A 25,942-nucleotide genomic window follows, 5' to 3' on the forward strand; every position below is an offset into this window, starting at 1 on the left:
TCAAAATCCGAACAAATGAGCTTCAATCCAATGGATCATTCTCTACCATCAAACTTTCTATCAAAAACAAAGGGTCCAGTGTTCTGGTAAGTTTCCAACTTCTGCACAGAGATCCTGGAGAAGCAAAGAGATGGGTGAGCAAAGCTTCTGTAGTAAGTGAAGGGCCAAAAAACAAAGACTTTCAGCTTCACGGGCCAGGTAGTCTCTGTCGCAAACACTCAACTTTGCTTTTATAGGACAAAAACAGCCACAGATAATACGCGAACAGATGAGTGCGGCCGTGTTCCCTTAAAAACTGTATTCACAGACACCAAAAACTGAATTTCATATACTTTTCACATGTCATGAAATATTATTCTTTGGAATTTTTCCTAACCATTAAAAAACATAAAACCTATGGGGCGCCTGGGTGGCTCAGTCGGTTAAGTGGCCGACTTCAGCTCAGGTCATGATCTCGCGGTCCGTGAGTTCGAGCCCCACGTCGGGCTCTGTGCTGACAGCTCAGAGCCTGGAGCCTGTTTCAGATTCTGTGTCTCCCTCTCTCTCTGACCCTCCCCCATTCATGCTCTGTCTCTCTCTGTCTCAAAAATAAACGTTAAAAAATATATATACAAAAACTAAATATATATATTCATACATATATATATAATTTATACATATTTTTCTATATCATCTATATGATCTATATATAAAAACTAAGAGCTGTCTGCAAAGACAGGCAACAGGGCACAGTCTGCCCACCCCTGATCTAAGAGATGAACTCTAACATCCTTAATTGGAATTCCTCATGGAATTCCATTCCTTAATAGAATTAAGGTTCCATTTAATTACTTTCTCACAAAAATTCCAGAGTTCTTGAAAATGCCAATCAGAGGGTGGGTGATGGGTATTGAGGAGGGCACCTTTTGGGATGAGCACTGGGGGTTGTATGGAAACCAATTTGACAATAAACTTCATATATTGAAAAAAAAAATGCCAATCAGTCAAAACTGTGGACAAAAAAACTTTACATAAAATAGAAAGAACTGTGAAGCCATGGATGGTCACTTCATACGTTTTATGTTTATTTACCTGAACCGTCCTCCATGAGAAGGCAGGATTCCAACAAATACACATCTAACTGACATCCGCAAATCTGACTATGTACATTTCACCCAAAAAAGGAGTGGGGAGGAGGGGAAAGGAGAGAATGCATTTGAACGATGAGGAAAACACCCACCATTCCACGCAATGAACGGACAACTCTGGAACTCTGTCATCGAAACCAGCAGCCACTAACCACATGTGGCTAGTTAAAAGGTAAGTAACTTTAAAATTGAGTTCCTCAGCCTCACTGGCCACATTTCAAGTTCAAGAAGTTGCTCTGATATTCTTGGCTGATTTACAAGGAACATGTTGACCTGACAACTACACACCTTTGTCCTAGTTCGTGTCCCTAGAACGTCTGTGGGGACTGTGGTGAGCCCTAAATAATAAGTCTAACGATGAATGTCTTCTCTCCTCGAGACCCAGAGAGTCATTCATACTTCTTGATAAGCTAATTATACTAGTCTGAGTTTCAAATCTGTTTTATTAACTGGGTCTTGTTATTTAAAGCCTTTTGTCCAGACGCAGAATAGGAGGCTGTATCACCTATTTAAAAATTTCTGGGGGCGCCTGGGTGGCTCAGTCGGTTGAGCGTCCGACTTCAGCTCAGGTCATGATCTCGCGGTCCGTGGGTTCAAGCCCCGCGTCGGGCTCTGTGCTGACAGCTCGGAGCCTGGAGCCTGCTTCGGATTCTGTGTCTCCCCCTCTCTCTCTGTCCCTCCCTCGCTGGCACTCTGTCTCTCTCCCTCTCTCTCTCAAAAATAAACATTAAAAAAATTTTTTTTTTTTTTAATTTCTGGCATCGGAGGCCATTTTTTAGAAAACAGGCAGCTTCTGACCGCACACACCAATCACAAAGGTGACTTCGGGTGAACAACAAACAGTTCATTCCTTCCAGGACTGAGGAGGCCCCCCTCCTCTCGGCGCCCCCACCTTCCTGCTCCACCCTCCCCACCCACCCCTCTCGTGGTCTGAGTCCCAGATCCAGTTGCCTTTTCTGCCTAGAATAGAACTTTAGCAACTATTTTTCATCTTCCTTTCTGCTGACAGCCTGAAAAGTATCCCTTTGTTTTCCAGCTTGCAAGTATTAATCCAGATTTGAAAATAAATTACAAGAGCAATAAAAAATAATAACAATAAATCACAGGTTTCCATCTTGATTCTAACAGATCCAAAATCTTAGAAAGGTGCTACGAAATCAGAAAGCGTTCTCTTTTCGGGGTGCCTGGGTGGGTCAGTCGGTGAAGCATCCAACTCTTGATTTCAGCCCAGGTCACGATCTCACGATTCGCGGACTCTGCAAGATGCCTGCTTGGGATTCTCTCCCTCCCCCTCTCTCTGCCCCTTCCCCACTTGTATACCCACACGCTCTCCTTCTCTCTAAAAAATAAATTTTAAGAAAGTTAAAAAAAATGTTTAAGTGTTATTTTTTTTAAACGCAATGTCTTCTGCTGCAGTATATATAAATAATCCCACCCAAGGAGACCCTCTTCAGCAATACAATGTGATGAACGATTCATCCGTGCATACATGAATGAATCAAAATAATTATGCTGAATCAAAGAAAACAGGCAAAAAAAAAAAAAAAAAAAAGGACGTGTGATTCTGTAAAATTCTAGGAAGTACCAACTAATTTACAGTAACCAAAAGCAAATCAGTGGCTCCCTGGCGTTAGGAAAAAAGGAGAAATTACAACGGGACATAAAGAACTTTTGGGGCGATGCCTACGTTAATGATCTTAATTACAGCGATGGTTTCAAAGGTAAGAACACATGACAAAACTTACCCGACTACGTAGCTTTAAAACGTACAGTTTATTCCTAAGAGACTCTTAAATATGGAGAACAAACACAGGGTTACTGGAGGGGGTGGTGGGAGGGGGATGGGCTAAATGGGGGAGGGGCACTAAGGAATCTACTGAAATCATTGTTGCTCTGTATGCTAGCTAATTTGGACGTAAATTTTAAATGAATAAATAAATAAGTAAATAAGTAAATAAGTAAATAAATGTACGTACGGTTTATTATTCCTCATTTATACCTCAGTAAAGCCAAGCAACAACAACAGCAACAAATTCATCGAGTTTCAACTGGCAGCCAAGTCAGGAATTCCTAACATCTGCAGCAGTGACCTGTCTGACTGACAAAGGAACTTGATCCACCAGAGCAGGGAAGCGGCAAGGGCATGTGAGAAGGGACGCAGGGTGAAAGGCTCTGTCCCTCACTGTCCAAGACCGGAAGCAACCAAGGTGTCCTCCGAAAGAGGGATGGACTGGTAGACTGGGGCACGTCCGTACGGTGGAGCGTCATCCAGCAACAAAGAGCACTCAGCCATCAACCCCCAAAAATACACGGGAGAAACTTCGATGACTACTGTTTAACGGAAGAAGCCTGTGTGAAAAGGCCACGTGTCATAGGATGCCCGCCACATGGCATTCTGGGAACGGAAAACGACAGAACCAGCCGAAGGATGAGCGGCTCCCAGGTACTGGAGGAGAAGGGGGTGGGACAGACAGGAGGAGCACAGAGGGTTCCGGGGCCGTGAAACTGCTCCGTGTGATACCTTAACGTGGACACGTGATGTTCTGCATCTGTCCAAGCCCGCAGGACGTCCAACACCAAGAGTGAATCCTAATGGGGGATGCTAATGAATAATCACGTATTGGGGCGCCTGGGTGGCTCAGTCGGTTAAGCATTCGACTTCGGCTCAGGTCACGATCTCACGGTTGTTGTGAGTTCGAGCCCCGCGTGGGGCTCTGTGCTGACAGCTGGGAGCCTGGAGCCTGCTTCGGATTCTGTGTCTCCCTCTCCTTCTGCCCCTCCCCTGCTCACACCCTGTCTCTCTCGCTCCCAAAAATAAATAAAACATTAAAAAATAAAAAAAAAAGATCATGTATTAATACTGGCTTATCAGCTGAAACACAGCACACAGGCTTTAACGACAGGGGTATCTGGAGACCCTCTGTGTGGTCTCCTCAATCTTCTGCAAACCTAAACAAACTATTCTAAAAAGTAAGACCTATGAAATATGATAAAAGAGCAAAAATCTATCAAGTGTGCTCTAAGAAAACAAAAGACAAACTTCTTTTCAGAAGAACCTGGAGAAATTACTCAACAAACATTCACTCCCTTCCCCACGGCGGGCGCTGAGGAGGCAGGGACACGGGACAAGGACCTTGTCAGCACGGGAAATGAGGCTGACAACACTCTACCCAAGCATCGCCTACTTACTGACCGCTGCGTATGCACCGTAATTGGCTTCACAAAGTCTAATGCACTTACTAGGCAGAATCTTTCTACGAAATGAGTTTCCCTCTACTTAGAAATGAGAAAATAGAGGCCGAGAGAAGCCAACGTCCCGGGGATTTGAACCCGGGTCCGCGCCCCCTCGTACAGACCTTGGGATAAAAGACCCGCCTTCAAATCTCAGCCCCGAACAGCAGTCGGCAGAGAGCCCCGGGAGATTCCCGAATTTCGCAGAGTCCCAGCTTCTGCATTTTCTTTAGCGTACAGAATCGTGGAAGATTCAAACAGGAACTGGTTAGCGGGCCCTGACACAGAATAAGTACAACAGTCAAAAAATGTGCCTCCTGTCCTGTGCTGAACTTCCCAAAGAGGAAGAAAGTGAGCGCGCATTAAGTAAAGACGCAGCAGCCCAACGGTTCCAAGGAACCAAATTGTCTAGGCTCAAAAAGGGGAAGGAAGCCTTTCTAACGCAATCGGCTTTAAAAACTAAAATATTTTTTGACGTTTATCTTTTCTACCATGCTTTGAAAACTCACCCCCCAAAAACCCCTCTGTTCACCAGACTAAAATGGTAATCATATTCCCAACGGCCCTAAAAACACACGGTGCAAATCTCATGAGGCTTTGGTGAAAACCCACTATGTGAAGCTTCTAAACAGCCAAGTTAAAACAAAAACAAAAACAGATACTCGGTGTAAATAGTATCACATAGGTCTCCTTCTTCCTATAAAGAAAAGGCAAACCGAAGATACAGACAGAAATCATCTTTACTTCGATGTAGGTCTTATGGATAAAATATTCCCTCTGAAAGATGAAATAAATACACGAGATAGATTTAACTAGTTAAAGAACTGATTATTAGCTAAATATACTATACTCAGTTGTGGGAATCAGAAGATAGGGCCCTGAAGATAAACACGACCAGGGCTGGAAAGAGACCTTTCACAAAATGCAGGGGGTGGAAGGAGGGTGCTGAACGAGAGGACGTTCTCTGAAAAGGTTTCGGTTCCAGGGAGCCCTGAATCAGGCCTCAGGCTACTGGTATTAACATTTTCCACAGAATGAGGAAACACAATACCCTGGAAGGGAAAGAACTCGCGTCAGGAAACTAATCGCTTGGCTCCCATCGCGGCCTGAATAAATGTAAACATTAGACTGCTGTTCCCCACAGTCCTGGGAGAGTCCTCTCCTGCTCCAAGGACAAAGCCTTCTCCGGATCTCGCACCGGATCTTGACCGGAGATGTGATGCCGCACCAGCCCTCACGGCCTCCAACGGACTCCTTGGAGCGCAGGGTGCTGGCAACTTCCTATCCACCCCCCCAGTTACCAGCTGTGTGACTCGGCTAGTCACCAGTGTCCTTTCCCTCTGCTCCTGCAGCACTGTCACCTTGGGCCTGAGACACAAACCAGGGAGCCGCACGACAGGGCCAATGGACAGCTTGGGCTCTGGTGTCGACGGGCCTTGATTTGAATGCCACGGGTACCAGCCGTAAGCAACAGCCTTCGATGAAGAAGACGGCTGTGAGCCACCAAAGACAGGGCACGACGGGGAAAAGTGTTATCGTCCGGCAGGCAACCCAGTCGGGCACAGGCAGATCAGAGGGAGAACGAGGAGGAGAAAGGGAGAGGAATTTTAAAGCAAAGCCCACAGACCTACTCCAGAGTACACACTCCCAGTTGGAAGATAGGTAAGTCCAGGGGCGCCCGGAGGAGTCAGTCGACAGAACGTGCGACTCCTGATCTCAGGGTCATGAGTTCAAGCTCCACGTTGGGTGTGGAGCTTACTTAAAAAAAGAAAAAAAAAAAAAGTCCTGGTGATGTAATGCACGGCACAGTGATTATAATTAATACTGCACTGCATGTTTGAAAGCTGCTAAAAAAGGACATTTTTTTTAACATTTGTTTATTTTTGAGAGAGAGAGAGAGAGAGAGAGAGAGACGGAGTATGAGCGGGTGAGGAGTAGAGAGGGAGACACAGAATCGGAAGCAGGCTCCAGGCTCCGAGCTGTCAGCACAGAGCCTGATGTGGGGCTCAAACTCGCAAACCACAAGATCATGACCTGATGATCATGTGCTGACCTGAAGTCAGATGCTTAGCCAACAGAGCCACCCAGGCGCCCCTAAAAGGGGGTATCTTAAAAATTATCATCACAAGGAAAAAAATGTGTAACTACGTGAGGCGACAGATGTTAAATAAACTTACTGTGATGGTCGTTTCACAAATTTGTACGTATCTCAAAACATCGGTATACACCTTAAACTAATACAATGTTAAATGTCTATTATATCCAAATAAAGCTGGTGGGGCCCTACCTACAAAGTAAGCGTAAGCAATCAAAAAGATACTGGTAGGGTCCTCAACTTCTTCCGGGTCTAATTTAGATCTGTGGAAATTAACACAGCGTGTACATCTCTTTTAAAGATTTTATCTTTAAGTAATCTCTTACACCCACTGTGGGGCTTGAACTTACAACCCTGAGATCAAGAGTCACGTGCTCCACTAACTGAGCCAGCCATGCGCCCCTAACGTTTCGTCACACAAACGAATGACAAAATACTTATGTACCCCATAAATGCTCACCATTATCCTTAAACCTTTTATATGTTCTTTAAGTATTTCTCAAACACTTAAAGGGAGAAATGTTGGTTCAAATTCAGCAGGAGGGTCCCTGTTTGCCCCCAGGGCTCAGACAACTGGGTCTTCTCATTGGACGATAAGCTCGCTGAGAGCAGAGCCCAAGAAGATGGCTCGGTCCCTCTACAGGCTCAAGGCCTAGCTGATCCCCTGTCAACCTCCTCCAGGAGACCGGCCTCTGAAGGCAGGACCTGTTAGAACCCCTTCCCATCTCCCTGTGGCATCCAGCCCTACTGTAACCTCCTGGACACACGACTACCATTCTCAAACTAAACTGCTTTGAAGGTCTTAAACTTTCTTTTTTTAATTAGTTAGTTATGTAATCTCTGTACCCAAGACGGGGCTCCAACTCAAAACCCTGAGATCAAGAGTCACACTCCACTGGCCCAGCCAGGTGCCCCAAGAGTTTTACACTTTTTTTTTTTTTTTTTGAACATTAATTTATTTTTGAGACAGAGAAAGACAGAGCATGAACGGGGGAGGGGCAGAGAGAGAGGGAGACACAGAATCGGAAGCAGGCTCCAGGCTCTGAGCCATCAGCCCAGAGCCCGACGCGGGGCTCGAACCGATGGACTGCGAGATCGTGACCTGAGCTGAAGTCGGACGCTTAACCGACCGAGCCACCCAGGCGCCCCGAGTTTTACACTTTTAAAGTTGAAAACATGATATAGTTGTACTTGAGGACCATGTACAAAACACTCTAAAATTCCTCTCGTGAAAAAGATACATGACTGTAAGAATCACAAACGTAAAGACTTCCCGCCTCGACCTTTCCATTGTCAGGTGACAAGAGTTGAAACGTATCCTTATGATTTTTTCTTTACCTTATTTGGTTGGAGGAATACGGGACATAAGGCACGTGCCAGATATGTGTCGATCAACTGCTTGTGCGATCGGTAAGGCTTCGGTCAACAGTGGGCTATTAGCGAAGTTGCTGGAGAATCAAAGGTTATATATGCAGATTTTTGACTGCATGCGGGGGTTGGGGGGGGGTGTCTGTGACACTAATCTGTGTTCAAGGGCCAACTACAGTTGGAAAAAACGGAGGTATACACATCTTTTAGGTAGATCTTTATACGTAAGCTATACGTCAATACATTTTGAAGGTCAAAGGTCTCACAGGTGACAATTATTCAGGCCCCAGGCAAACACAAACACCTGGAGCACCGTGACAGGTCTCTCTGGGGTTTTCGCGTGCAGTCACGTGACGGACCCATGCGTGATCCAGTGGGATCCAAGACACCCCGTGATTTACCAAAACCACTCCTAGTCCGTACATTTTTTTGTCTAATAAAGAGCAAACAGTGTGGATGACAACGAAAATAGCGGTTCTGCATATTCCTGTTCAAATCAAGTTGGATTTGGCAGAGTACGGCTTTACTTTCCAGAGTGTAAAAAAATAAACCCAAGGACTTGAGAAAAAGCATTTGGTGTTCTGGGGAATTGCAGCTGTCAGCTTTGAAAGATGCCATGTGTTTGCCCACATAAAAGAACGTAATGAGCTATGGAAATATTATCCGGTTTCATGAACCAGAATAAAAACTCCATCATTAGCGGACCGAAACTAGGAGCTGTTTTAATCCACCAGGAAAATATCTATCACGTACCATTTATTAAAGGCCTATCAGACCCGTCGTACCTCACACACCCGAAGCGTCTGATTCTCTATTGTCTCTTCGACTTCTCTTCCCTTATGGCAGGAGCCCAGCGTTTTACTTCGGTGGCCCTACACCTGCTTCTTTCTTAAGAAGCCAGGAACACCAGCAACCACAAAATGCACATTATAAAGATATACTCTGAGGGGCGCCTAGGTGGCTCGCTGGGTTGAGTGTCCCTCTCTTGATTTCGGCCCAGGTCATGATCTCACAGTTTGTGAGATCAAGCCCCAGGTTGGGCTCTGTGCTGACAGCATGGAGCCTCCTTGGGATTCTCTCTCTCCCTCTCTCTGTCCCTCCCCAACTCGCACAAGCAGGCTCGCTCGGGCTCTCTCTCTCAAAATAAATAAACTTAAAAAAAAACTTGCTTAAAAAATACATATATACTTTGAATATATGGAACAAAATACAGTGGTAGAATTCTTCAAGGAACTTGCCTTTTGGATCTAGAATCTATTAATATAAAAGACAAAAAAGAAATGAACTTAGATATGCAATTTTTTGGTTGATATTAGCATCAAAAGCTAGATCTTAAAAATGTTCAGCCTTGGGGCGCCCGGGTGGCTCTCAGTCGGTTAAGCGTCCGACTTCAGCTCAGGTCGTGATCTCACAGTTCGTGAGTTCGAGCCCCGCGTCGGGCTCTGTGCTGACAGCTCGGAGCGTGGAGCCTGCTTCAGATGCTATGTCTCTCTCTCTCTCTCTCTCTCTCTCTCTCTCTGCCCCTCCCCCACACATGCTGTCTCTCTCTCAAAATTAAATAAAACATTAAAATTTTTTTTTTAAAAAGTATTCAGCCTTTTAAGAAGAAAACAAGCTCTGGGGTGCCTGGGTGGCTCAGTTGGTTAAGTGTCCGACTCTTGATTTCGGCTCAGGTCATGATCTCACGGTCGGTGGGATTGAGCCCCGCATCAGGCTCCATGTAGACGGCACAGAGCCTCCCTGGGATTCTCTCTCCCTCTACCTGTGCCCCCCACCCCCCGCTCATATGCACGCTCTCGCTCTAAATAAATAAATAAACGAGGAAAGAAGTTCTGACACGTGCTATGACGTGGATGGCCCGTGAAGACAGGTCGCTGAGTCAAACAAGCAAATCACTAAAGTACAAACACTGTCTGATTCCACTTCTAGTAGGAACAGTCATAGCGCCACTCACAAACAGAAGGCAGAAAAGGGGGCAGAGGGTTTGCCGGGGCCGGGGGATGGGGAGCTGGGGTTTAACGGGGACAACGGTTCCATTTGGGAAGGCGAAAAACAGAAGTGCTGGGGGATGGAGGCACAACAAGGCGAATACGCCCAACACACTGACTTGTCCGCTAAAAATGCTCACAACGGCAGATTTTATAGCATTGTGTATTCACCACAATAAAACACAGTACAGATCTTCTCCACCTGAAAATTCGCAGAGTCATACAAATAACTAAGACAAGTTCAAAGAAGCACACGTTATAACTCTGTATCACTAAGTAAACACAGGAACAGTCTGGAGAAGCATATAAAGCCAGGAGTCTCCCCGTTGGCATGTTAAATCCTTCGAAAGAAAATATGATGTGAGAACAGGCCACAGCCTGTTAGAGAGTCTATTCCTTTCAAAAATTTTAAATTAAAAAGTTATAGCTGAAACCAGCTTCCTTTCCTCCCATTCCACGTGCTATAAATTCAATTTGAGGAGACCTAAACCAGTGTTTCTCAAACCCGAGCAGGTATCCGAACCGCCTGCGGGGCTGGGACACCGGGCTGCTGAACCCACGCTCAGAAATCCCGATTCGGTAGAGAATCAGAACTTATTATTGTCAGAATTCTCATTCTAAGCCAACTCTGTGTTAAAAGTAAAATGAGGACAAAAGGTGTTTGGAGAAAAGTTTTCTAAATATTAATAGTATAAATCCTGCAATATAATCAATGATCTCTTAGATGAATTTCTTCTTAAAACCTGTACCTTGCAGCTTTTAGCTCTGGACTTGATTTTTAAGACAGACACGGGGATTAGGCTAGAAAAAACAAGAGAAACATATCCCTTAAAATTAGACCTACCTCATGTTACAGGATAACATTCATTAAGAAAAAAAGAGACATATAATAACCAACCTTTCAGGTTTAAACCTGAAGAAATCTTTAAAAAAAAAAAAATCAGACTACCATACTATCAGAATCAATAATTTTTAAGTGAATTTTATGTTCCATAGGAGAACCCCAGAAACGACATTCTCTTACACTTGGTATTCGTCACTATGGGAGAAAAGCCACTCCAAACACCAAATAATCCATAAAGCAGGACACGTTTTTTACTCAACTACACGGATTATAAGCTTCAGTTCACGGACTATAAACACTATTCTACCCACAAAACATGGTGTGAGTCAGATTCCTTCAAAACATGAGTTGAAGGGGTAAGGGGCATCAAGGAGGACACTTTTGGGATGAGCACTGGGTGTTACATGTAAGTGATGAATCGCTAAATTCTACTCCTGAAGTTACCGTCACACTATCCGTTAACTTGGATTTAAATTTGTTTAAAAATACCAAAAAAAGTTTTTAAAGAGCCACGATTTAAGTGTAAGTAGCAAATACCTCCGACCGAAAGAAGACGCTCCAACGTGCCCTTTTGTCAAAATTCTCACTGGCTCTGGGTACCAGGCCGAAGAAGTTGAGCCTCACCTTGAAGGTGTGGGGCGGCCACTCAAAGAACTCTAAACACGAAGCGTGTTCAGAGTCTCAGTCAGAGCCCCCGGCGGCAGCCCCGAGCGAGGGCAGGTGGGTGAGGGGCAGCGGGGAGGCGGCGTCCAGGGGCCCGAACGGGACATCAGGCGCTGTCATCGGAGAAGAGCCAACACGATCAGAGACGGGCAGATTCAGACACGGTCTGGGAGACATCAGGGAAGGTTCTGGTCATCACAGAGCCTGAGGGGTGGGGAGGGAAGGCGGCCAGGAACGCCGAGGCTTCCGGTCTGGGAACAGGGCACGTGGTGATGGCACTCGTCAGGAGCAGGAGTTCACAGGAATAGGCAGAGCTCCTGAGGGGCATTTTATTGGGTGGGTGTGTGTGTGTGTGTGCGTGTGCGTGTGTGTGTTCTGCTGGGCTGTGTTCTTTGTGCGGGCAGGAGGAGGCAGTGGATTCTGTTTCAGAAACGCTAAATTTGTACAGCGTCAAATGGAGACGTCCTAGCAGGCAGCTGGCTAGGAATCTGGAAGTTCCTGAGTGGGAGTCTAGGCTGAAGATAAACTCTGGGATCTTCTGTTTATAAAGCGACAGTTGAAGCCATGGGTTTCAGAGGCTGCCCAGGAAGGGATGTCAGGTGAGAGAGAACCGGATTCTTCTAAAACAGCACGAACTACCAATTAAAACAGCACGATGTTTACGATGGCCAGAAAACACGAAATGTACAACCGGCGGTCCCAAAACGGCAAACCAAGTGTCATCAGAGGAGGGGTCCATCTGTCCCCGAGAAGGCACGGAGGTGGGAGAGAGAGGCAAGATCGGTCAGAGGGGCAGGCCAGAGAGTTCCACGTGCAGCCTCGATCAAATATGCAGGACACTCACACATTGGCTGCTCATCAATAACTCAAAGTGCACGCTGAACACTCTAGTGCGAAAACGTGCAGGGGAGCCAGGAAACACACGGCAAATTTCTGAATGGAGAAGGGACCCGGTACACATCAAGACACACAAAGCATAAAGCTTTTGTTCATTCGACAAAAAGACTCGTTCTCCTAACCTCAAACCGTGCCTCACCAGGGAATCAGAATGCAGTCTATGCTCTGTTTCAACACGGGAAGATACTCCCCTAGAAATACACAAAACTGGTTCCCTCTCATGCAGGTTAAAAAAGAAAGAAGAATCAGTAATGACAACAGCGACCAAAGTCCTCTCTTCAGTGAACCTGTCTGCGGGCACTTCTCCAAGCGGCACCACCACCCCGACCCCCCTCCACCAGACTCCCCCAGGCACCCCACTGCTCACGCTACCCCGAAACCCTCTCAGTCGGCCCTGCCATCAGATGCACTCCTTCCCTGCTTTCTGTAGGAACCACAGGGACCCATCATAGAAAGACCCGGTTTAATTTGGGAAAAGAATATTTTGCCTCTTATTTGTGCTTCAGCTTTCCGGAGGACGGCCACAGGGACGGATGGGGAGGCCGAACCGGTCGAGGCCGCATGTGCTCCCATAGGCTCCCCGGAACAATGACAGCAGCTGAGGGTTAGGGTGACAGGAGAGGACGGTGGCAGTTTCTCTCACAAAGCGAGGGCACGAAAGGAAACGAAGGGAAGGGAGGAGGTGGGAGAAGCAGGGAGACTGAAGACAAGAACCACGAGCGACAGCTGATCTGGAGCGGGAACCAAAGACACTGTTTTAGGCGATCGAGAAAGTCTGAACGTGGACCCGGTATTTTTGTTAAGTATGACAATGACGTACATGGCGATTCTGTTGAAAGAATAAAAGGTCCTTAATGGTTACAGACCCTGCTGAAGTAGTTATGGGTGAGCTCACAAGACGCCTGAAACCTGCTTTAAATACACCAGGGGAGGGGCGCCTGGGCAGCTCAGATGGTGAAGCATCCGACTTCGGCTCAGGTCACGATCTCACAGTTCGTGAGTTCCAGCCCCGCGGCGGGCTCTGTGCTGACAGCTCGGAGCCTGGAACCTGCTTCCGATTCTGTGTCTCCTCTCTCTGCCCCTCCCCGACTTGTGCTCTGTCTCTGTCTCTCAAAAATAAATAAATGTAAAAAAAAAAAAAAAACAACCGTAAATACACCAGGGGGAAAAAATGGGGAAAATAGATTTAACAATAGTGGCAAAGCACTGCCCCCGCCGCCAGAGGAGGGTGACGGGCCCCTGGCACTGCCTAGACCCTTCAGTCTCTCAACTTGGAGAGGCTTGAAAATGTCCGTATCAGTGTTCGGGGGGTTTTGTCTTTTTTTTTTTTTTGCGTGTTTTTGCAAAAACAGGTAAACCAAAGAAGCAAGGAGCTGAGTCAGATCCTGCTTTATTTTTCCTTCAGAACCACAACTGTCTCCACCCTAGCACATTAAAAATAATTCAGGATGCATGATGTGTTGGAGAGTGGGTGTAAGAGAAGGGAAAATGCCTAGTTCTATACAGAGTAGTGCGTACTGAGAATGTACTATAACTGTCTGTTTCCAAAACTAAGTGAGTCTGACTAATTACACCCCAATTTGTATTAAATGCGGTAGGATTCACACCCTGGCACTCAAGAACCTTATAAATAAGAAGTCTACCATCTCCCCGCACTGGAGAACTGACCAGGATCCTAATATACCATCAGAGGGACTGGGTCCTTTCCCTCCACTCCCAGAAGGAGTAAAACTGTTGAAAGGCAGCCCCCGAGACACACGAGCACGGCTTGCTCACCCCTGGGCAGAACAACCGCTCCTGCCCACCAGGCCGCTGACAGATCTCACAACACTTCCGTTAACGAAAAGGATGCATCTCAGTGTCACCTCGAGAAACTGGGAAACCGGAGTCAGGGACGCGAAAAGGCCCAGGGCTGAAATCTAGGGTGAGAGGAAGAAGCCGTGCTTCGAGAAGAAGGACGACAGATGGCACGACAACACCTCAAACTAAAATCCTGCTCAAAACCCAACGTGCACAGCACTCGGGTCAGAGGAAAAAACCAGAGAAAACAGGACAGGTGGCTCAAAATGTCTTCGGGAGAGCGGACGGGGCTTCGGGAGGCGGCCGGCTGCCACACGGAGCGAGAAAGGACAAAACAGGAATGCGCTCCGGCAGGACCCGTGCCCCTCTATCCCAGCCAACCCGGGGAACAACCTGGAAGCGGCTGCCCGCGGGGTTGGCTTGTGCGCCAGGCCACCTCCTCAGGAAGCACTCCACCTGCCAGATTTCTGCACACCTCGCACCCGCCCCCCCAGAAGACCAGACTCGGGGCTCTCCTCACGCTGCGGTCACACATGCAAGGCGCCTGGGGCCCCCGCAGGTCTCCCTAGCTGTTTTGACAAAGGAAATCTGAATGGATGCAATAAAGCCTAAATAAAAATACAAATGCCCGCTTAATGCAAAAGACATAAAAGACAAAAAAGAAAAGAAACCCACACGTTCAGAGACGTCATTAACTTACTGATGCACTTCACTTCGTACGTGGAGGCAGGCACAGGGCTGGCTGCGAGCAAGGAAGAGGGGAGGACGCGTGGGTCTCGCTAGGCCCTGCCCTCCCCCACCTTCCTCTCTGTGGGCTAATTCCAGCACCTCCTCACCACAGCCTGACACTAGGGAACTGACCCGTCCCGAGCGGGTTTGCGGCAGGGCCGGTGGGGACCGAGCCCACAGCCAATCTCTCCCTCCTGCCTTCGTCATCTGGTCTTAGCAGGAAGCCAGGAGGCACCTAAGGAAAAAGGGACTAGAAACAAAAACAAACAAAAACAAAAAAAACGGGATGAAACAAACAAAAATGAAACACGAGAGAGAAGAACAAAAAGTCAGTCTTGTGGTCGTGGGCCATTTAATCAACAGCGGTACCCCGGCAAATAGCTTCTCTGTTTATTCAACCTACGGAAACACATCGTTCACACTCCTAATAAGGGGTTTGTCAACAGGACTTTGTAGGATTTAGGAAGATGTAAAAACAAAAAAAGAATTTGCCACATTCCCCACCAAAAGGGCTCTGCTCCTAAGGGAGGTATTAGCTCACTGAAGGATCAGAGTGTTCCGTGGGGAACACGTAGATCTCGTGTCCGAAAACGGACCACGGGGCGACATTTCAGAGCTGAGTTTCCGTCAAACCCACCTCCCGAGTCCTCGTACTCAAAGCTCAAGTGCACACGTGTCGGCTCATCAAGTGCAATCTGAGAGACTACTATGCATTTAGCGCTGACACTCGAGGGAACAAGGAAAATAATACACGAGGTCACTGCCCCCGAGGAACATTCGAAATAGCTGCGTGGAACCCTGAGAATGAAAGAAACGCTAATTACAAGGGGGAGTAGCTACCACGGATGACCCTGATAAGGGATCGAGGAAGGGGAGACAGACCCTAGCAGCGGTGCTCAGAGGCCTGGGAAAGTCAGCTGGGTCAGCGGGACGGAGATTCAGAGGACAGACGGGAGAAGCAAGCAGCGAAGGGAAGGAAGGAAGGGTGAAAGGGGTGTGAGGGCCAGAAAAACACCGTGTGGCAAGCCAGGACAGCACAGAGCAGACTTAAACGTCCATGTTCGTGAAGTAAGGTGAAACAGAGAGGGGAGGACAGGAAGGGCCTTGCGAGAGAGCAAAGGAGTTTAGAGCGGGTGGGACAGGTAAGAGGTCAAACAGGCGACTGCCGGGCAGACACAGCGTATGGCAGCCGAATGTAGGGCGACCTGTCCGTGTAAAAGACCTAAGGACAGGGGCGCCTGGGTGGCGCAGTCGGTTAAGCGTCCGACTTCAGCCAGGTCACGATCTCGCGGTCTGTGAGTTCGAGCCCCGCGTCAGGCTCTGGGCTGATGGCTCAGAGCCTGGAGCCCGTTTCCCATTCTGTGTCTCCCTCTCTCTCTGCCCCTCCCCCGTTCATGCTCTGTCTCTCTCTGTCCCAAAAATAAATAAACGTTGAAAAAAAAAAAATTAAAAAAAAAATAAAAAAATAAAAAAAAAAATAAAAGACCTAAGGACAGAACAAATAACTCAAGTGGTGCAGGGAGAGAAGGGGACAGGAAGCATGTGACCCGAAGGCACGACCAGAGGACAGGTGTGCTGGGACGCAGACGGTGGGCGCTCTGGAAGAAGGACGGGGCTTCTGAAAGGAGGGAAGCTGGCCAGAGCAGGGCAGGAGGGGAGGGCACCACGTGGCTGGCGCTGATGGCCGGACAAGGTGGCGGTCCGCGGGGTGGCAGGGCACGTGGCAGAGCCTCTCCCATCATGCGCTCCAACTGGTCAAAACGACGGCTGTCCTCAGGTGAAAAGGGATCATTGGCAAGGGGGCGCCTCGCCGGCGAATGCTGGCAGAGAGCCGTCTGGGCCGCGGGCTTTCCTCCCCCTCGGGGCCCTGGCCTCCCGCGTGTCCCTCCATTTGCTCTCCAGCAACTTTACCCTACCTCTGGGTCACGTAGGAAGGGGCCCTTAACGGTCAGCGGGGGGAAAGCTGTCACTGAACACGTCTAAGTTTTAAAATTATGTTTTAGCTCAGAAATTTCCACGCGCAGCCCTCTCGAGCCAGCACGCCAGAACCTTCCTGCCCATCCAGAGCCCTTTCAGTCCCCCTCCCCACGACCCAGGCAGGGGAGCTTGGCTGAGACTGGACAAGTCCAAGGTGCCCTTGCGAACAAGAACCTTCGGAAAACACCGCGGGCACACGAGGGGCGCCAGAGGCCTGGCAGGATAAAGAGAACCGAACGCGGGCAGCAGACCTCTACCACGAGGAGTGTCTCAGGTTCCTCACCCTCCGAGGTGCCTCAGGTGGTCTCGGGTGATTTCTCAACTCACTGAGGCTCTCCCGTTCCGTTTCTGGGCAAATATGGCATGAGAGCGGGCCCTTAAAATGCCACAACCGTTTTGCTGGTTTCTGCAGAAACTCCACCTCCGTTTTGCTGGTTTGCCATTTAATTCAAATGGGTTAGTGAGAACGCTCACATGATTTCCTAATGCTACGGGTTACACTGATCCCAAAACAAACGCTACACTGAATCGATCAAATGCAATTAACATACTTGATACACCCCCCCCCCCCCAGCAACTTACGAGCAACTTACACTACTCGCTGTTCCCCTAAGCCATTTTCAGGCCATACTAAATTACAGTAACGCTCTCGGTTAACAGACAAGGGCATCCGTTCACGGAGTGGCATCTTCCCCGACAGTCTCCTCCCCACGGGACCCCCGTAAAGCAGGGCTTGGATCCACCCCCAGATCCCACAGGCCGACCACCTGCCCAACGCCGCTGTCACCACCACGTGCTGTGACTAGCGCCGCACACTTTCTGAGGCTCGCTCTCAAAAACGTTTCCCTTGAAGCCATAGTTCCGTTCTTGCTTTAACTGGCCATCTCTCTCCTCACTCTGAATGAGCCGCAAAGACTATTTCTACAGGAAGTCTGTTATACTCCTGCTTATCCTCAAGGAAAAAAACGGTGATAGAGCAAGGTAAATGAGGATTTTATGATGTACAACTTCAGCTTGAAAAAATGGCAAATGACACCACACCAAAAAATCACTAAAGACTTAACGTTCTAGCTTCTAATTCCCGAAGGAAAACACATTTCGTTTTCAGATTAAAAAATATTTTCGGGGGCACCTTGGGTGGCTCAGTCGGTTGAGCATCCGACTTCAGCTCAGGTCATGATCTCCCAGTGGGATCGAGCCCTGAACCGGGCTCTGTGCTGACAGGGAGGAGGAGACTGGTTGGGATTCTCTCTCTCCCTCTCTGTTCCTTCCCTGCTCGTGTGTGTGCATGCACACACTCTCTCTCTTTCTCTCAAAATAAATAAACTTAAAAAATATATATTTTCTGGGACGCCTGGGTGGCTCAGTTGGTTGAGTGACCGACTTTGGCTCAGGTCATGATCTCATGGTTTGTGAGTTCAAGCCCCGCGTCGGGCACAGTGCTGACAGCTCAGAGCCTGGAACCTGCTTCTGATTCTGTCTCCCTCTCTCTGCCTCTCCCCCACTCATGCTCTGTCTCTCTGTCTCAGAAATAAATAAACATAAAAAAAATTTTTTAATTAAAAAAATAAAATAAAATAAAAAATATATATTTTCTCACAACTCAAAAGAAAATGATTTCTTGCTTCAAAATAAAAGCCAATTTAAAAATGCATTAATTTTATTTTTTTTTTATTTTTTTTTTTCAATGTTTATTTATTTTTGGGACAGAGAGAGACAGAGCATGAACGGGGGAGGAGCAGAGAGAGAGGGAGACACAGAATCGGAAACAGGCTCCAGGCTCTGAGCCATCAGCCCAGAGCCTGACGCGGGGCTCGAACTCACGGACCGCGAGATCGTGACCTGGCTGAAGTCGGACGCTTAACCGACTGCGCCACCCAGGCGCCCCAAAAATGCATTAATTTTAAAAGACTGGGAGGTGGTTCAGAATTTGAATTTCAGTCTCCTGTAAATCCATGCATAAAAATGGGCAGGACAAACTTTACCATTTTGAAAATAACAAAGTAAGGAAAATAAGGAAGTTGATCGCTAGACAGTCAAAACTCCTCTTTATTAAGCTGGTGTCTGCAGAAGTGACCAAAATACCTTTGCCACACAGAATCAGGGTTGCACGGAGCTTTTAAGATAGTATTTCATGTTTTAGAAAACAGAATGGCTCCTGTCCCCCTGCCCCACCAGGCCTGGCCCAGTCCTCGGGGCAGTCCTCTGCCCCACACGGTGCCACTGGGCTCTGTTGCTCCCTCACCCCTCTCCCCCAGTTCCACCAGCCTCTACCAACTGAAAAGGGTCAGGCCGCCAACCCTGGGCAGATAATCCACAGGCTGGCCAATAACCTACATCCTAGCTCCAGGGGAGAGATGACCGGATCAAGTCTCTCCAGAATCTGAACTAGGAAACAAGACCAGAATCGGTCACTTAGAAACTGAAACAATATAACAAGAAATGCCACAAACTGGGGCCTGCGGGGTTTTGAATAGCTCAAAGAGCACGTGAGCTGAAGCCACAAGGGAGGGAAGACCAGGAGCGAGCAAAGCAGCCAGCTGGTAGGAGAGGGGGGCTCCCGCGTACGGAGCAAGGCAGAGTCCCACGGGGTAAAGTTCCAGGGACAACTGCTGCGGACAGACATTCCCCAGAGCTGCCAGGAACCACCCTCCGATGCCAGGTCCTTGGAGCTCAGCCCATCCAGCTTGCGTTCCTGCATTTCTGTGCAATTCACATCACCCCACATGTGCTCCCACGAACAATGCCCCTTCTCAAGCTCTCTGGAGTGGGTCTGTGCTGCACACAACCAAAAGCCAAAACAGCACGTATAACATGCAAACAGGAAACAAGCCTTTCTTGATAAACCATTCACAAAACATACTCAACAGGCCTAGTATTTAAGGGAAATACAGGGGCGCCTGGCTGGCTCTCCATCAGTAGAGCACAACACTCTTGATCTTGGGGTTGTGAGTTTGAGCCCCACGTTGGGGGTTAAAATGACTTAAAAACAAAATCTTGAAAAAGAAAAAAAAAAGGAAATACAGAACTAGAAACACCACCCCCACACCAAAAGTAAAACCCCCAAAACCTCACACTGACTGAGGAGAGGCACAAGGCAACTTTCTGAGGTAATGGATGGAAAGGCTCTACAAGTGACGTGTTGGTCACTCTTCCTTCAAAACCGATCAAAACGGACACTGAGTATGTGACCATTTCACTGTATGTAAATTATACCTCAATTTACAAAAACAAACTCCCTAAATCTAAATTGTTTCCTTGAGAGGACTTGAGTTTTGGGGGCTATTTTTCAAAACTATATTGACCCGGATAAATCTCACAACCAAGGTTGAGCAGAAACAACCAGATGCAAAAACACCTGAGTTTCTAGTTAAATACAGAAACGAAACAGCCAACACTCATCAATGGTGTTCAAAGTGAGAGCGGCGGCCAACTTTGAGGTGGGAGGGAGGTGGGGAGTGGGACTCGGGGAAGAAAAAACCCTCTCCACATCCCTCTTCTACTTTAACAAACAAAAAGAACAAAATCCAGAGGAAAAAGTATTTCATCAGAATCCTGCTTCTGAGGGGCAAAGGGGGAGGGAGAGAGAGAGAGAAATCTTAGGCAGGCTCCACGCTCAGGGCAGATCCCCGCGCGGGACTCGATCCCGCGACCCTGAGATCACGACCTGAGCTGAAATCAAGAAATGGACACTTAATCAACTGAGCCACCCAGGCGCCTCAACTCAAATCCGTGTATCAACCTGAGGTGCAGTTTTAAAAAAACAAACAGGGGGCGCCTGGGTGGCGCAGTCGGTTAAGCGTCCAACTTCAGCCAGGTCACGATCTTGCGGTCCGTGAGTTCGAGCCCCGCGTCAGGCTCTGGGCTGATGGCTCAGAACCTGGAGCCTGTTTCCGATTCTGTGTCTCCCTCTCTTTCTGCCCCTCCCCCATTCATGCTCTCTCTCTCTCTCTCTCTCTCTGTCCCAAAAATAAATAAACGTTGAAAAAAAAAACAAAAACAAAAAACAGGCAGGTTTTGATTTTCAGAGACTGACGGTTTAAAGACACTTCACAAACTCTAGCCGTGGCTCGTCAGCATAAAAACAAAACAAGTAAAAATGGGAGAATGGAGACAAATGATAAACATCCGGCTACAGGTCAAATCTGAATACTTGAGACAGGCCAAAGAGTAAATCAAAATGTAAAGTACTTACAGCCATAATTAACTCAAAGGGGTGTTTATACACCCTCACTGGTGACTGGTATTTCTGCACCATGATTGTAACACAACAGCAAACCTCTCACACCTGCAAGACACAAATGCATTGCGATTAAAAAAAAAAAAAACCCGTGATACAGGGAAAATTTAAATCCGTGTTTACTCAGCAAACCACAGCCCGAGTGTAGAAAGGGACCTCAATAGGTCGCATCATTCTCTACACGCAAAAATCAAAAGATGCTACTTTGATTACACGAGGAAGGAGAAGGTAATGAGACAGTAAGAGTCGGTGAAGGAAGTTCAAGTGTAATGAGGGAATCCCCTCTGGTCGGCCTCCTGGGGCCTCTCCAGGGGACGTACGGGGGTACAAGATCCCAGTCCTTTCCGGCACTGAGATGTTACGATCCAAGTATTAGTTCCCGAATCATTTTCTCTTCCACAACTTTTACAACAAGCCAAACCAAAATGATGGCACTTCGGGATATGAAGTCTGGAGACACACAGGCATAAAAGTGGAAGAAAATACTACCGTATCTCAAATGATGGAAAACTCCTCAAAAGCGAGCTTCGAAGTCTAACGGTCCATCCCTGTTTTCTAACTGCGGTGACCACAATTTCAGAGACTTGTCTTCACGGGGCGGCAACACCAAGCACTCTGGCTAGAGGCTCCCCTGAAACTTCCAAGCCTCAAATAGCTGTGGTATCTGTCGGCAATCAGTTCAAGTGCTGGAGCCTACTTCCCCGAGGTACCCCCTGGCACCTTCCCCGAGGTACGTATTCCTGCCCCGGTGGTGCCAGCCGCCGTGCACTGTCGTGAAAAAACACACTCTTTTTGGTGGGGGGGAGTCCTCCGCGAGACCCTACTTCCCTATTTAAAAATGAGGAAGAAAAAGAAATCCAAAGAACCTACTTGTCCTGCTGAGGATAATCATTAAGAAGGTTACTTCATGCTGGATACGGTGAGGGGCTATTCCAAAGTACAAAAATGGAAATACTCAAGGAGTCCAAAGTCTAGCTGTAAAAAAAAAAAAAGAAAAAGAAAAGGATTATGAAAATATATTTTATTTCAGAAGATTCCTATCTACGTTATTACATTTAAACAGGTCTGGAACTCTCTCCGGCATGTTTGTGTAGCTTATCTCTCTGAAGGAACAGGTTATGTTGGAAAACAGCGCTGACAGTCTGAAAACTGCCACACAATTACTCTCGGTGACCTCAAGCACGTCCCTTGACTTCCCGTGGACTCAGTTTCACCTCTGTACAATGAGGTTTGGAGTGCGATAACCTTGAAAGACTTCCAGCTCTAAAATCATGACACGCAGAGCCCCAACTCCGGAACTCTCCACCTCCCCTGGAAGCCCCGCATTAATCCTCACTCTGGGACTGGCAGGTCCTGATGCGCTGGGACCACGATCTATTCCGTTTTGCAACCCTGGCGATGCTGGAGCACAATTTGAAAACTGGGAAAACGGATTTCCGAGGATCTCCCAGAGAAGGGGAGGGCGATTACGGGGTATACAAAGGGATGCGGGGGGCTGGGAGACTCAAAAAGCAGTGCTCGGCTGAGATACTCTAACATCCATTCACGATTCCACTGCCCGGCAGAACCCACGCTAATTCACGAACTTCTGAACTCCTGCCAGTTCCCAGCTTCGGATGCTCGGGTCCAGAGAAACCTCCTCCGTGGGAATCCGGAGTTACGACGGCCAAGTGGCACCCCGGACCCGGGCAGCCTCTATTGCATGACAATTGGTGCTTAAAAATCAGCCAATGGCCAGACCCAGGGAGTCCACCGCGCGCAGGCTGAGGGCAGCCGGGCCCTCGGGCCGGTACGGGGGCTCCAGCGCGGCGGCCCCCGCCGCCCCCCAGCCCCGACCGGCCCGGGGGAGGGGAGCCGGGGACGGGATCAGACCCCAAATTCTGTCTCCCGCAGGGAGGGCTCCCGGAGTGGGAAAGCGGAGGGGGGAAGGGGGAGTGCGGGAGCGGGGTGGGGGGGCGCTCCCGCCGGGGCGGAGGAAGCCGAGGGGCCGCGAAGGGCCCCGCGACGCCGGGAGGGGCCGGGCCGGGCCGGGGGCGCGCTCGGAGCCCGCCGCGGCGACGCGCGCCTACCTCTTGTCAGAAAGGCCGGGCCCGGAACGCGGGGCGGCGGGGGGAGCTCATGCCGGCGGCTCCGGGGTGCCGTCGCCGTTCCACTGCCTGCGATCGCAGCTCCGCCGCCGGTTCCGGGGAGTGGACCGGAGGGGGGGAGGGGGGGCGGGCAAGGGAGGGGCGCGGCCAGGCTCCAGTGGTTGTTACGGGTGACGGGGAGGGCGGGGCCGGGCGGCCGGAAGGGGAGCGCGTGCGCGAGCGCGGCCGAAGGACGGAGGCGGGCGCTACGACCGTTGCTAGGGGAAGGGGAGGAGGGGGACGACCCGGGCCGAGCCGCGCTGCGCAAGCGCCATCTCGGCGGCCGGCGGGCGTGGGAGGAGCTCGGAGCTGGCGCCGGCCCTGACGCAAGGCTAGTCTCGCAAGAGGCCGCTGGCCCCGCCCTGTTTTCGTCACAGGGCGTGGCTAGGCTGAGGGGCGGGGCTCGCGGGCCGCGGTGGGGGTGGCGGGAGGCGGGGCGAGACACCGGAGGGCGGGCAAGCTGGGCCTGGAGTTGCGCCGAGTTGGAGCAAGCCGGTTCCTGCCAGGTCAGAGTCAGCTCGGGGCCGGGGCCAGGCCGCTGCTGCGAGGCCCGGCCGGCGCCCGAGGTCCGGTGCCTCCTCATTTTTTATGCACTGCTCGGGGGCGGCAGGCCTCCCCCTGCAGCGCCCTGACCGCATTCTCGCCGAGTAATGCAGCGGAGGCGAGTGCCAGGGCTTGGGAGGGGCTGGGTGGAACCGAGCATCGTCTTGTCAACACGTCCAGGCCGCGCGATGGAAGGAACGCGGGGCCAGGTCAGCCCCTGGGGACCAGGAGGGCTGCATTCCAGCGGGACAGCCGCACTTCCAGCTGTAGCTTCAGAGCGCGAGGGTGATGCACCTTGAGACCCTGCGCCTTACGGGGAGCGAGGGCTGGAGGGGGGCACGGCGCACGTCCCCCCACACACCTCCCTCTCCCCACACACCACAAGGCTGGCTTTACCGCCAACACACAATTTCTCCGGCCGTGTCACTACTGCGCCCTTTGCATTAGTCACCCTGGGTGGCTACACTTCGGATGCTGCCCCTGCACAGAACATTTCCGGAACTGCTTTGGAATTTCCTTCAGGGTCAGTTTAGCGGGCACCCAAGAGCACCATTTATAATTTGATCACACCCTATTTTTCTCTGACCCTCATTTTCCAACTTGAGCAGCCACACTGCTCACTAGACTCAGCTCCGACGGGCTTCGGCCAGTTTGTAAAAATTGCATCCACCTTCAAAAGATGCTTTCGGAAAGAAACATCCCGGGAATGATGAACCTCCCGGTAGGAGTAAACAGCGGCACCCATGAAATGGTCTTGTCAAAAATTGACCTGATCTGATAAGCTCTAGGTGTAACCACCAATTTACTGGAAATAGAGAACAGAGAAACGTGCCAAATGATTTCAGGGGAAAAGAATCGCCCAAGTTTCAACTGTGGGAAACACTGCATGACAAACATATTATTTATCGAATCAATTCTAAAGGAAAAAGGGGGGGAAGGACCTAAAAGAGATTGGGAGACCATTGAGCCATACACTTATGGTTTGTAGGCTTTTGTGTATATATAGTATACTTCAGTTAAAACTTTTCCAAAAGGGGCACCTGGGTGGCTCCGTTGGTCTGTTAAGGGACCAACGCTTGATTTCGGCTCCGGTCATGATCTCACGGTTCGTGGGATCGAGCCCCAAGTCAGACTCCTGCTGCCAGCACGGAATTGAAGTTCAGTCTCTCTCTCTCTCTCTCTCTCTCTCTCTCTCTCTCTCTCTCTCTTTCTTTCTCTCTCTCTTTCTCTGCCCCTCCCTCACTCATACGCATGCCCACACGCTCTCTCTCAACCCTTTATAAAAAAAAAAAACTTTTCAGAGGAAAAAAAAAAAAACAGAACTAAGACATTGACCATGAACCTTATCTCTGTCTTGATTCTCACCAGTGAAATACATTGTTATGAAACCGGGGAGTTTAAACACTTTGAACATGTTACGATACTAAAAAAATTAATTTTTTTAGGTGAGATAATGGTATTATAGCTAACATTTTTCAAATAAGCCCTATCTTATAAGGACGTGCCCGGAAATATTTTGCAGTGAAATGATGCGGTGTTGGAAATTACTTTGAAAATAATCTAGGTGGGGAGAGGGAGGAGTAAGGGCTAAGACGAAATAAGATCGGTCCTAGGTTGATAATTGTTCATTGTATGATTCCGTCCGCTTTTGTACACTTGGAAATGACCAATGTTTGAGTTACCACATTTGAAATTACCAATAATAAGACGTTTTTCACACACACACAAAAGATGGCTTGTCACCACTGAGGCTTACGTTGGATTGTTTTTAAATCAGTTTTATTCGGCAATTGTCGAAAATGCACAAGAAACTCTCCCGAGCGACATACCACAGAGTTACGTGAAAAGATCCAGTCTCCAGTCTCTTTTTTTTAGCACATGTACGTGGACCTCTTATTATGTGGCAGACACTGTGTGAAGCGTAAAGATGAGTACAGTGTGGGGGCGCCTGGGTGACTCAGCTGGTTAAGCGTCTGACTTCGGTTCAGGTCATGATCTCACAGTTCATGGGTTCGAGCCCCACATCGGGCTCTGTGCTGACAGCTCAGAGCCTGGAGCCTGTTTCGGATCCCGTGTCTCCCTCTCTCTCTGCCCCTCCCCTGTTCACGCTCTGTCTCTGTCTCAAAAATAAATAAACATTAAAATATATATATATATATAATTTATAAAATAAACCATAAGGGACGCCTGGGTGGCTCAGTCAGTTGAGCGTCCGACTTCGGCTCAGGTCATGATCTCACAGCTCGTGAGTTCGAGCCCCGCTTCGGGCTCTGGGCTGACCGCTCGGAGCCTGGAGCCTGCTTCCGATTCTGTG

At 48.9% G+C, this 25,942-nt stretch overlaps 1 protein-coding gene across 2 annotated transcripts in view; it reads right to left on the reverse strand.

Moving 5' to 3' along the window:
* Positions 1-23,148, reverse strand: part of SEC14L1 (SEC14 like lipid binding 1) — a 52,354-nt gene extending 29,206 nt beyond the window's left edge. Inside the window, exons 1-4 of one of the 2 annotated variants that reach the window (XM_047081298.1) lie at positions 23,029-23,148; positions 21,830-21,934; positions 21,449-21,727; positions 20,915-21,007 (exon numbers count right to left, since the gene is read on the reverse strand). In XM_047081298.1, coding sequence (XP_046937254.1) covers positions 20,915-20,977 — 63 coding nt within the window. In that variant the 5' untranslated portion in view covers positions 20,978-21,007; positions 21,449-21,727; positions 21,830-21,934; positions 23,029-23,148. The remainder of the gene's footprint in view (positions 1-20,914; positions 21,008-21,448; positions 21,728-21,829; positions 21,935-23,028) is intronic. The other variant, XM_047081297.1, reaches the window with a different exon arrangement.
* Positions 23,149-25,942: the final 2,794 nt, after the last annotated feature.

This window comes from Lynx rufus, unplaced genomic scaffold (assembly GCF_022079265.1).
Source record: "Lynx rufus isolate CCGP_SWC_20201006 ecotype Redwood Valley unplaced genomic scaffold, mLynRuf1.p SCAF_18, whole genome shotgun sequence".
Taxonomy (NCBI): domain Eukaryota; kingdom Metazoa; phylum Chordata; class Mammalia; order Carnivora; family Felidae; genus Lynx; species Lynx rufus.